At 41.3% G+C, this 13,013-nt stretch overlaps 2 protein-coding genes across 2 annotated transcripts in view; one reads left to right on the top strand and one right to left on the bottom strand.

The window, feature by feature from the left end:
• bcar1 (BCAR1 scaffold protein, Cas family member) overlaps nt 1–1,465 on the top strand; it is a 10,930-nt gene extending 9,465 nt beyond the window's left edge. The window contains 1 exon segment of the mRNA XM_060061554.1: nt 1–1,465. This exon segment is cut by the window's left edge and continues 944 nt beyond it. The gene's annotated coding sequence lies outside the window, so the exon portion shown is untranslated.
• Nucleotides 1,466–6,159: 4,694 nt separating this feature from the next.
• LOC132464085 (G1/S-specific cyclin-D1-like) lies at nt 6,160–12,083 on the bottom strand. The gene is made up of 5 exons (XM_060060258.1): nt 11,393–12,083; nt 9,524–9,739; nt 8,242–8,401; nt 7,766–7,914; nt 6,160–7,258 (listed from the first exon to the last, which is right to left on the bottom strand). Exons 1-5 carry the CDS (start codon nt 11,588–11,590, stop codon nt 7,082–7,084), a joined length of 900 nt encoding a protein of 299 aa, XP_059916241.1. The 5' UTR covers nt 11,591–12,083; the 3' UTR covers nt 6,160–7,081.
• Nucleotides 12,084–13,013: the final 930 nt, after the last annotated feature.

The raw sequence follows: 13,013 nt of genomic DNA, 5'->3' as shown, positions 1-13,013 counted from the left end.
TGTGTCGTGTGTGTGTGTGTGTATGTGTGTGTGCGTGCATGTGTGTGCCCTGTTGTGAGACCGACCAAAGGCAACAGGATATATTATACACAGAACACAGGACCCATGACCCTGTGGACCAATCAGTGTGCAGTGGGCGGGTTGAACTCGGTCAGCCAGGACTGGACTTGATAGCCTCCTGCAGGACCTTTGATGAGCGTAAAGAACTCAGACCAATCGCCATCTCTCTCTCTGGAACAAGCCCCTCCCACCTTGGGGCCCTCCTTCCCTTCGTCCCTCAACCTGCTTTTTATTCTACAGAAGAAGAAACCATAAAGACTTTATCTTCGACGGGCTGGGCCAATGGTTGTAAAATAATCATTGTAAATATTTAAGTTACCTATTTAGCCAGAATAAAACAAAATAAATCCGAAGGGAAGTTAACAACTTCCATTATATAAATATAAATATATATATATTTGTTTTTTGTTTTTTTGGGGGGGGGATTTTTTTTGAAGAAAGAAAAGAGGAGAACTTTGAAATGTAGGTTTTAGACAATATCCAATATTATTATTATAATTATTGCGAATACTTAAGTCTATGGCTGTTGAGCGTTGTCCTCTGGGGGGCGCCAGATGTGCTCCTAGATGTGTGAACTCCACAGCGGGCCTTGCGCGGCATCGGATTATGCTCCTCCCCCCAGCTGATCACTATGGAAACCAACCAGGTCACACTTTTATCCGACTAAAATTCATGACAGAATCTAAAGATGATGCAGATGCTGGCCTTCTGGAGTGGTCCCTCGACGCTGAGAGCCACACGACGGCTGGTGAAGAGCAGACTGGGCCCTTGAGAGGGTTGCAGTCGGTGGGTATTTCACTCCCATCCTGATCGCCGGAGAACGCATGCCATGTGCAAAACAACTGTATCCGATTTCCTCACAGCACGATACAGCTGACCTGTCTATACGTCTGGGTTCAGCTGGCCTGACTGCTCGCCACGGTTGATTCACAATGTCTATTCAGCCAAGAGTCATTACTAAGTGTTTCACTATCTCCCATGCAGGGTGTGTTGGTCACGCAGTGCTATAATGGGTTATCACAAAGCAAGGAAAGAGAATGGACTCTTGGTTCACTTCTGTCTAATATTGGCATTCATGGCACGGCGGGGAGTAGGTAAATGGCCGGTTTTTATTTTATTTGAACTGTTTCTTTGACCCTCCATCCTGTTTACCGGAGTTATCTTTCTCAATCTTTCCCTCCGCTAACCCATGAATAAAAATAAAAGCCTGTGCAATGTGTGGCTGTTATAGGGGGGTCACAGGTGAATCTCAAGGGGAAGAGGCTTTTTAAATAAATGTGTTCATGGTAGATTTGTACAATGAATGAATGGATGTGAGGGAGGGAGGGAGGGAGGGAGTTTAAAACGTTGTGAATGATGAAATTGAAACATGAAATTAAACTTGTTATTTCGTCTTTTCTTCGAATGTGTGTTCTTGTTTTTTGATTGCTTGTGTGAGCAATGTTGCTAACACACGGTTTTTGTCTCAGAAAAAATCAAGCAGAGTTTAAATTTACGTTTTCTCAAACTAAATCCTTTAGTCTTCCTCGACCGAGCCCAGTCTTTATATGCCCTGGATTACACATGTTGTTTTTGGATTTATATGATAATTTTTCATGCAAAGAAAACTAAGAAATTTCGCGAAGAAGTTTGATAATGTTAGGTTTTGTGCTTTGTGAACTACAGCCCCTTGCTGCTCTGGTGCCATGCCGTAATTCCGACGCCTCATTGTTCCGACGTCTCAATGGTCCGAAATATTTCCCATTAGATCGACATGCCACTATGCCGACGGTTCAATGTTCCGAAAACGGAACCCATTGGTCCGAAGGTCCGTTTGTCCGACTTTTCAAAAAGGAGGCGCATTAGGGCGACGGTTCAATATGCCGAATAGGCCAAGGCACGATTCCACATGTGTGATTATGAAACCAAAAATAAAAGACGATAGGCTAAGTTCCAGCAGTGCACTTCACCAAGCCAGACTGTTGCTGTGGGCTTCAACGGTCACAAGAGGTGAATTTATGAACCGCACGTTATACAAGGACTAATACTTTTCCCGTAAAGAAGTCAAACGGTGAGTGAAAAACAAATATTTTTTTTATCCTAGTAGCTTTGTGTGGGCCTATGTGTTTACTGTGTTTACGGTGGGCTTTTAGCCTAAATAATTTCGCTGGTATTGATTTAGTCAAACTTATATCTCATACCGTGTACTTGGTCAAGTGTGTGTGTGTGTGTGTGTGTGTGTGTGTGTGTGTGTGTGTGTGTGTGTGTGTGTGTGTGTGTGTGTGTGTGTGTGTGTGTGTGTGTGTGTGTGTGTGTGTGTGTGTGTGTGTGTGTGTGTGTGCGTGCCCGTGTTGAGAATTAGACCTACGCTCTCTGTCCATGGGGCTGAAACACCCTGTCGAAATGAATGCGTTGTCACTTTGCTCTCCAATATTCATCGTGAACGTCATATGTAGGCCTATGTTGTATTTGTGAGAGAGAGCGAGAGCGCTAGCGAGGTATCAAACTCTTTATATGTAGGCATATTGAACCGTCGGCCTAATGTTCCTCCTTTTTGAAAAGTTGGACAAACGGACCTTCGGACCAATGGGTTCCGTTTTCAGAAAATTGAACCGTCGGCATAGTGGCATGTCGATCTAATGGGAAATATTTCGGACCATTGAGACGTCGGAACAATGAGGTGTCGGAATTACGGGCAGGCCCCGCTGCTCTCGACGCGAATGATATACGTCACCCTCACTCTGGTACAGACATGGCGATCTCTCTGCTCCACTTCACCGCTTTTTTCCAAGGGGAAGATAACAGCATCGGAGGTGAAAACCATTATAAGTCGGGGCATGTTGAGAGTTTCAGTTATGCCGATGGGGAGATTGTCGGTTTTATCCACGCCAGTCGCAGGGAGCGTGACGTCACATACGAGACGTGTGGTCTTTCTCGTTGTGTTTTCTCTACAGCCTTTAACTGAACAATTGCATAATAAACGGTCAAACTCTTGACATGATAATGTATCATTTAAACCCACACGCAACAAATGTGCTATTCAGGACATATAAAGACTGGGACCAGAAAATAATTTCTCTCCATGAAACCCATTCATATTTTTCCATCTCATGGGCTCTACCGGAAAGGCGTGACTTCGCCACTCTGACGATGGTCTTCTAGGGCAGTGAAATCCAGCTGTTGCCTCTGGCGCCACCTGCTGAACAGTTTACTTGGATGTTGACTAAAATTTAAATAAGGATAAACCCTTGTCAAAAGACGCCACATTTCAAATAAAATGTTTTTAATCTGAATTTAACTTAAAAATATATATGACACTTAACATAAAATGTAATTTAACTAAAATGTAAGTGCACCTAAATGAAAGGGTACTTTATGGTTGTATATGCATTTCATACACTTGACAGCCCCAAGTGGTCCCTAATGCTCTCTCCTGACGGGACAGACTGAAACGGCTCATTGGTCTTCTCAAAGTAAAAGGTTCTGGGTTCATGCCTGACAGTTTATACTGACCAGAATTAGTCAATATTATATAGTATTCCCTAAAGAAGTATTTTTTTAATTGAAGTCTATTATAACTATAACTTTATCTACTATTATTAAATGTATTAATTGGGAATTCCAAGTGACAAGTCTATAGTCAAGTCACAAGTGGGATCAAAATCGCTGCAGAAAGGCACTCTGTTTGATTACCAATGTTTGCTTGCTAGACCTTAACTATTACGAATAAAAGTAACTTTAATTACTGGCAAGAGACACAATATATTTTTACTATACTAAAGAACTGAACTGTGATATTCTCGTGACCAGTGTGTTTGACACACAGCACAAAGGTATTAAGTTGGTCCCCCACTAATAAAGTATTCTAGTACCTATGTGCACTTATGTTCTTTAAGTGTACTTAAATAGGAATGCACTTTACAGACTAAAATGTCAACGGGAAGTGCACTTACAATTATTTACCCCTGATGCCTCAAAGGCATAATGTTATGGGTGTGACAGTAACCAGTAACCAGTAACCAGTATTATCAGGATAATTCCTTACAAACTTTCTGTTTGAAGTGTTTGAATGGCCCAGCTGATATAGACAATGGGCTATAACTTTTCCAGGCAATAATAGTACAAATAAAAATCACACCTCATAGGAAGAAGGCTCCGGGTTCAACGCAGTCCGTGGTCTGCCCCTTTGAGATCGTACAAACAATATTTGTTTTCCACCTGTTTTCCTAAACATTCTAAGCTCAATATAGGTTGCCTCTGTTTGCCCCTGCCACTGTTTTTCATGATAAGCCTTTTTATTATGTTCTTGTTTCCAGGGTGGAACGCCCAGGGCTGAACATGTCGGACTGCTCTGACAGGTGCTGGCAGGTAGAAGTGGCCCCAAGCCAAGGCTAATGCTGTTCTTCTATAGTTCCAATGCTGGCTCCCTCCCAGGTCTATGGGTCTCAGAGCTAGTTCCACCACTATGGCGGAGAAGGTCAGGCTGCAGTCTCCCCCCCCAACCAACCCGAACCTCACAGAGGAAACGTCTTCCTTTCCATAGTCAGAAGATGTGTACACTGCTCGTGGACTGTGTTCTCATTACAGGAACCGTGGGAAAGGGATGGGGGTGAGGGTTCTCACTTAAAGATGCCACGGGTCACTGGACAGTCGACTGTCACAACTCATTGGATGTCCTGTATCGAACAACGGCCAAATTATTATTTTTCCCATTACCTAGCCTAGTTGAAGCTCACTTTGTTTGGAAAATATCAACTAAGTGCTTCAGTTTCAAACACAACAGCATACTGCCATATGCCATAATCAAGATTTAGAGGTATGGATGTGTGTGGAGATAGGCTTCACCCTCCCCACAAAGTCACATTTGAATACAGTTGAGGACATTCTCTTTTTCTTTGTTAGCACTTTATCCAGCAGAAAGATATGATTGTTGTTCTTGCTGTGTTTCAGTTTATAAATTATGTTAAACACCTTTTACAGAATAGGAATGTTGTTTACCCAAAACAGAAACATCCACAAAATTGCAGCCAACAGTTCTAATGCAAATGATGGAGGCCTTAACACCGAAGAGCATTGTGAGGAATAACTGTTTGACGTTGGAAATGTTTTATTAAGTAACTCTTTGTATTCTAAATTTTTATGTTTTTTTTATGTTTAAGTATTTTTATGTTTTTTTAATTTTTATTTTCCTATTGAGCTTTCTTTATTGGTTCTTCAGGAAAGACTATACTTCGGTTAAAATGTACATTCCATATACTGTATATTCGTAGGCCTATTTGAATAGTGGAAATCACAGAAGATGGTGAAAGATTTGCATAACTGGTGGGAAAGATATGATGTGTACACATACTCTCAAACTGTCCCTCAACTGCAGATTTCCGATACCATGTAAAGCAGACCTGTTGAGAGCTGTTGGTGAACTATAGACCAGTGTTTAGAAAATGATTGCATGTGTTTATTTGCATTAATCTTGGATAGTTCAAAAAAAGAATGAGCGTACACATAACAGGTTTGAAAACCATTGCTTTAGCCTCCTCAAGTTCTGAGCTTTTCTCTGAGCAGATGAGTGCTACGATGAGCATTAATTATATGTTTTGCTTCGCATACTTTTGCCAACACAGTTGAGCTAATATATGGTAGGAGAGCTGAGGCAATTGTGCTCCTCTCTAGAGCATTCCAAAGACTGAGGTCAACTTATCAATCGAAACAACACACGTTGCTTCCCCATCCAATAATGCACATTCAGGTGAAACTAACAGTGGCTCAAAGAGTCTGACCCAATAACACAACCTCATAGTTTGGTAGTGATTACTTCTCTTTCTGTACTCGGTCTGTCCAATTATGACATTTCCTTTTTTGCTCACCCAACTTTGATTAATTTTTTTGGCTCAATTTAATAAAAGGTAGTAAATCCATGGCAATTTCATACTGTCCCTTTGACCGCAGTTGTGCCATTGAGCACTCTAGGGGTAAAACTTTCCTGTATTTACCCTGGTGTATTCATCATCAGAATCATCAGAACTTTGGAGTGACCACTCCCATCTTATTCTTGTGATGTTCAGTCCATGATACCCATTTAAAAAAAATGAGTAAATAAAAGAAAAAATGCACAGGCCATAATTTCAATGTAAAAATACATATATTTCCTTGTGTTCTGAGGTAAACATAGGAATGTACTTTTCAACCTGGTAGTGTTTACAAAGTCCAGAACACATCTTCATCATCATACATACACGGATACAAGTCATAAACAATTTCATGCGCGGATAACATCTCAAAATAGCAAGGTTTCCATCACCTGTCATCCATTACAAAAGCTCTATTTTTGTACCCAAGGCCTTGAATAAATCTAACGATAATCAATAAACTAAGGCTTCATTGTTATTTTTATTTTTGCGTTTTTTTCTTTATATTCCACGGCAGTTATATTTTTTTTAATCTTTCATCCACTTCCACGCTCACATTACCTCGTAATGCCAAACACTACTGGCCAAGTCTGCACACTCTCTATTATACAGCAGGTGTACAGAACCACCTGATCCGAAAATACAAAATAAAAGTCCTTCTCTCTTTTAGCTTAATCTTTGTACTGCCAAGCAGACCAATGTCTGGTTCTTCAGTGGCGTCTGCGATGCAGCTGGCATCGATGTCTTCGTTCTTCCTCCTCTTCGTCATTTTCTTCGTTTTACCAGTCCATATGGCTATTGTTTTTTCTAACACACATAGTTCAAACTGCTCGCATGGATAAATAGGAGAAACTCATGACAGAGGAGGATGACCTCTCTCTCGGACTCTATAATTCCATAACATAACTTTTTGTTAACGTATATTTGTCTTTGCGGTGGCTCTCTTAGGGAGGGGCGAGAACGGAGAGAGGTTGTATCAAAACAATTGAGTGAATCCTTTCCCTGCACTTTTACGTGTGCCTGAGATAGAAAAGATTAACCTAGTTTTAGAAGTCCAAACGTCTCTCTCCATCCCTCTCTTCTTCTCCCAATGATCCGTATCCGTGGAAACTCTGTCACCGAGAGACGGCGTCCGATCAGATGTTGACGTCCCGCACGTCGGTGGGCGTGGCCGAAAGCTCCTGGCTCTCCCCGTCCATCACTCCCTTGGTTGCCGTGGTTCCCGAGTGGGGCTGCTGAGTCTGTAGTTGGGCCTGGCATAGGCTCATTTCAAACAGAGACTCAATTTGTTCTTGACATGCCCTCAAACAGTCCTTCAGAGAGAGAGAGAGAGAGAGAGAGAGAGAGATTTAGTATAATTCACCAGTAACCAGGTCAAGCTCCATTAATATGTATATTTGTTCGAGAAATATATTTGAACATGATAACGCTTTCTTTTAGAATAAGCACACTCCACATTCTCTTCTGAGCTTAGTGATACCAAGAAGTATGAAACCTTGAACCATGGACATTGAAGTAAGAAGATGCTGTTTTATCGGATAAAAAAACAGGTAATTTATAAAGGGCTTGAATTATATTTTGTACGGTAAAGAAAGAACTCACATAAAACGTTACCTAAATGTACATGTAATAATAATATGTTAACGTGAGGACCCATCTTGGTTAAATGTAAGAAAAAAAACTTGTTAATTTGCTGCATGCATTCATGTACTTTAGCTTTATCTTTATCTTGATTGGCTTTGTATACTAAGTCTTTAAATAGTAGGCGGGTCCACTTTGATTGACAAAAAAACCAACCAACAGTTACGTGCTTCACTCACCGGATCACTTCTGATGATCTGCGCCAGGTTCTCCGTCAGATTCTGTTCTGTCATGGCATTACCCACAATCCTCATCTGCAAGCCCTTCACTGATGCCACCAGGCTGCCCGCGGCAACCATGGAGGGGGGGCTGGCGATGAACTTGACATCTGGAATGAGGAGAACGGTATGAATAACCATACATCTGGATGACATCATCTGTTTATTTATCAAATGATGTCCCGCTAAACCCGCTTATTTTCTCTATAAATGTAATAAAATAATATTCAAGGTTTATACATAATACTATATATACTATATTCTTTATAATAAGGAATCGTACTTATATCGATACTAATACTATGCTAATATTTAAGCACTAGCAAGAGGGGCCAGGTTGAAAAACGGAGAGCATGAAACAGAAAAATATGAAAATGGGTTGCGAAAAAAAAAAGAGACGGATGGCCCAATAAACACATTGCGTTCTGGGTTCTTACCGGTAGCGCAGAGGGCCACAAAGGTCTGAGCGTGCTTCCTGAGAATGGGCCTGTTCTCTGTTCTTATTGGCAGCCGGGACATGAAGAGGTCGAGGAAATCCAGTGGCGTCACAGAAGCCAGGTCCCACTTCAGTTTGGTCAGAACCAGCAGCTCCATTTGCTAGGAGAGGAATGAACACAGTGTGGGTGTGAGCAAAGGTAGCAGCCAAAGAGAGAAGTTCTGCTACATGCAGAGACATGCTGTGAACACTAGAGGGCCTGAGGCTCTCTGTCCAATAGGCTCTCAGGGTATTCATCACAACCCCCTTCTCCTGGTGAAGAGGCGATTTAACTTGGCATGGCGAGGTGGCTGACTTCAAAGTGTAATTGTAGTTCATTTCGTAGATTGACATTAACGAAATGCAATAAATATACACAGTTATGTTTTATATGTTGCACCTTTGATTGCTTCCTGGCACCAACATACCAAGACTATTTCCATGTCGGGGGGTAACTGTCATGAAAATACATCACGTTCTGAGTCTATTGACTAAATAACATTTTGCCGTCTCTTGCTTTAGTCCTTAGTAACATCGAAGGATTTATTATGCATGTGTTAAGAAAGCAAGTTACCCGGCCCGCTTCTTACGCATCTTACAATGCTATGTGGGTTGTGCTAGAGATTGAGCAGATAATGTCGGCTGCTTCAAACTGCAGCGGCAATGTTTCAAGTTGGTGTTGAAATTTACGACCCGAAATGCCATACACTCAAAAATGAAACCGAATGTGGCCTGGTTTCCTGTGCAGATTTCTGCCCTATAGCTGTGCACTATGGCCCGCTCTATAGAGTTAAACATGAGTTAAGCATCAGTTAAATTTGGTTCATGGGATATTCTGGGATTAGGCAAATTATGGAATAGCAACACAGCAGTATGAATAGTTTGCGAAGTGGTGGAGACGACTCCTAGGCCAACCGACACTTACGTATAACGTAACGTATAACATCATTAAAAAAGTAGGACGTTTGTCAATCCTTCACACATGAGCATCAGTGGTTCATGAAAACCTAAGGTTTTAAATTAGTTGCAATTGGTTTCCAGACAACAAAATGGCCAACTAGTGAATCACGATAAAAAAATGTAAAAAAAATGTTTTACTGTATACTTATACTACTGAGTATATTTAGTACTATTCAACAGACTGATTTTATCCGCAGGAAGTCACTGAGACGAAATGTCCCTCAGGAGCACAGCTTCTGTCAGCTGAACTGATATATGCGATAGGTGCAGCGTTTGAAACCTACCCGCAGCTGCCCGGGTGAGATAGAGTTGTCTGTGTATATGCAGAGCTTCTCGGCGGTCAGGGGAATGGTTTCCCTCATCTTGGAGGCCAGGAACATGCAGGCGGCTGCCAGCAGCTGAAGGTGTCCCTTTTTGGTGGGCTCCACAGAGAGGAAGCGGTCCAAGTAGTTCATGGCCAGCGGGAAGACATCCTCCTCGCACTTCTGCTCCTCACACACCTGCCGGAAGAACAAGAAGAAGGAGGTAGTAAAATACCTGTTGATTGCTGCTCCTAGTGTGTTTGGTGAGAGATTGAGGAACTCTGAAAACCTGTTAATATTTACAATGTTTGCCCTTGCAGAAAACCAGTACTTATTGACCTGAAGAGAAAATGTACATTGAATCGGTTCAAAGCGGTTTCAAACTTGTCTTAGTCGATGGTGATCGTTTAAAATAGACCATGTGGTGCAGATCCCTGTACTGCATAATGTAAATTATACATGTTTAATAAAATATATAGACTTTTTTTTCTCCCCACAAAAGAAACGTCATAGTATTTGCTGCCATCTACAGGTGGTCGTTCACTGGCCATGTTGCTCCTGCTGCTCATTCACACAAAAGTCTGTTCAAAGAGGTTGTGCCTATGGGTGGCAGCAAACTAAACCCTGACCAAAGCCGTAGCCGGTTAGTGTGGAGCTAGGCTGAAAGAATGCAGTCTTTGGGGCAATATAGATCAGTGATAATTGACTTTGTCCATAAAGTGCTTTTGGGGCTTGACTAGATGGTAAAAGCAGAGGTGAGAGAATGTGAACGAGACTAGCAAGGTCTGACATCCTTCCATGGAAGTGTATGCTAATTGGCCAGAACTAAAACCACTTTGCTTCAGGCCTATGCACTGAATCTGGATGACCTGTATACAAACGTGAGACGAAAGTAAATTTTGTTTGTTTAGATTTTCTACAATACAACCAGTAGTGAACTTGAGTCAACCAAAACACTTTTATTAACTAGTTATCAGAAGGTAATAATTATATTGCCAAGAGATGACACTTTAATATTATTATTATTTTAAATAATCAGATATAAAAATGTATTCATCTGCTATAAAAGGCTCTGACGCTGTTTGTCTGATAAATATGTCATAAAACCAATAATAAAATGAGTAACTGGACCCATATAAGTTTTGTTTTATTGCTTCGCTGCTAGTTGAATCAGTTCTCTTTCATGTTACCAAATGTTTGCAAAATGTGTAACAAAAGATGATATAATAAGATAAGGTGTTTTATTATATTATTATAAGGCACCAGATGTTGAACGAATCACACGACGAGATTTAGCCGTGGTGGCATATGTTTTGCTACCACGCCGTTGTGTGATCAAGCGATAGGCCCTGCTGCTCTTCGACGAAGAGAACAGAAAGTTGAGAATGGACTGGCTCGCGCAGGCGTCTTCATGAATGAACACACAAAGGCTTGCAGCGCGTGGTCTCGAGGAAGAAGAAAAAAAAAACACCACGGTAGCTTCGAGCTTCAGCGTGTTAAAAGTCTCGAATGGACTTTCAAACAAAAGTCTGGACCTTTACTGTTTGGAAAACCATACTGATGAGAATCATAAACATTTTTCCTTAACGATTGAATAAATGAAGTGAGCTTAAAACATGGCATTACATTTATTGAAATGTCTATAAAATACTGCCAAGCGTTTAATGTCATTTCATTGTTTCAAGAGTCCTACCTCTTTGGTGTATAGTTGTTTACACAAAAAAACAAGAATATAGCCTACGAGTAACGTATTGGGTTATTTGACATCACTGTGCATCAACAGGATCACAATTAGAGACATGCATACATTCCTAGATAGCGTTCTACTTAATTCACAGTGTCCCAACTCACCTCTAACATCCAAGTCGAAACTATTCTTCTCATGTACGGTGCGATTTCTTTTTGGACGCATTTGAAATAGTTGGTGGCTGGTAGATAGTAGTCCTCTGCTCGTAACAACGCATGTAGAACTCTATCATTGAGCAAGTTGCTGTCGAGGTAGGCCCTTCGAAAACTATCCACTTCACAGCAAATCAACTGCGGTTCCATTTCCGTTCGGCTCAATCGCTTCAGTCCTGCTGCTTTAAAGTTTCACTCTGTCTGTTTGGCAGAAGCTTTAATAACCCTCATATGTTGGAGTTCGACATTATTCTATGCTAAATATATTGCTAGTTAATCTTTCATAGACTGAACCGCGACTGTTTCTACCTTTGAGGACTTGTAAATAAATAAAGTAGCCCGAACTATTCCCTATTATCATCCGTTATTTCTCTTCTTCGGGATGACTTTGTATCGTTGTTCCCGATGGTGGATCTTATTCTGTTTCAGTGGTGCCGGTTCGCCAGAGCTTTACGAGAGCATGAGGTTGCAGTATGCCGTTTTCCGAGTCCTTCCTACTGCTCTCTCTCTCTCTCTCTCTCTCTCTCTCTAGCTCTCTCTCTCTCTCTCTCTCTCTAGCTCTCTCTCTCTCTCTCTCTCTCTCTACAACGAGATAAGTTTAGTGCAAGGCCACACACCACTAGTCGCACTCCTCCTCTCACCCCTCCTCCAAACTATCTAACTATCTCCACTCCCTGTCTTAAAGCCCCTTATCTGCCTGGCCCCACACATAGCCTGTGAGACGCCTGCCGATTACAGTACGGCTACGGAGAATAAAAAGGAAGCCGGGAAGGATTGATGCTTGTTTAATGCATTAACGTCCACGTATAAGGAATTGGGAGGCTAGGAATCCGATAACAACCACTGTCAACAAAGGCCTAAGACAAAAAAATGCAGTGACTTAAGCTAAAGTACAGAAAGTACAGTCAGCTTTAAAACACAGACATAGGCCTAAACTATGAATGTAATTTACATGTTCTTCTCTCTATATTAATATGTATAAGGTCATTTTTGGTCAATTAGGAATAGGCAAATAGCCTACAATGTGTCTTGGAAGAAGAACAGTATGGAATAAGAAACGTGCTTTACTAACGGTTTACTAACACATTATGGTACATTTTATGCTAGGCTATGCAAACTCTTTTTGTGTTAGGTTTGCATTGAAACGGAAACCTAATTTGCATTGCAACACCTTACCTAACTGTATAGGGCTTGTACAGAATGCACGGGATGTTTTCTGTTGAGAGGACTATATCGAGAGGACTGAAGATAGCTGTAAGTTAGTCGGACGTATGTAATACCGTATATCAACGTGCTTGACCAAGGCTAATGAAAACTTTGTTTGGCATCGTCTCGCATGGGTACGTCGCTGTGGGACTTTTCAACACTCCCCGTCATAAAAAAGAATTGAACGATTAATAACTAAACGATGATCAAATAAAACATTATAACTAATGTCATATCTGATATTGCAATGCTGCTATGCTTCTTAAATGCAGGCGTCCTTGTGCTTTGACGTCGCAATGTACACGCCACAACTTAGGCCTACAAGGTAACCTACGACATTTTTACAATTTCAGCGAGAAAACGATGT

The sequence above is a fragment of the Gadus macrocephalus genome, chromosome 9, assembly GCF_031168955.1.
Source record: "Gadus macrocephalus chromosome 9, ASM3116895v1".
NCBI lineage: Eukaryota > Metazoa > Chordata > Actinopteri > Gadiformes > Gadidae > Gadus > Gadus macrocephalus.
Note: the sequence above shows the minus strand (reverse complement) of the source record. Positions and strands in the feature narration are given on the sequence as shown.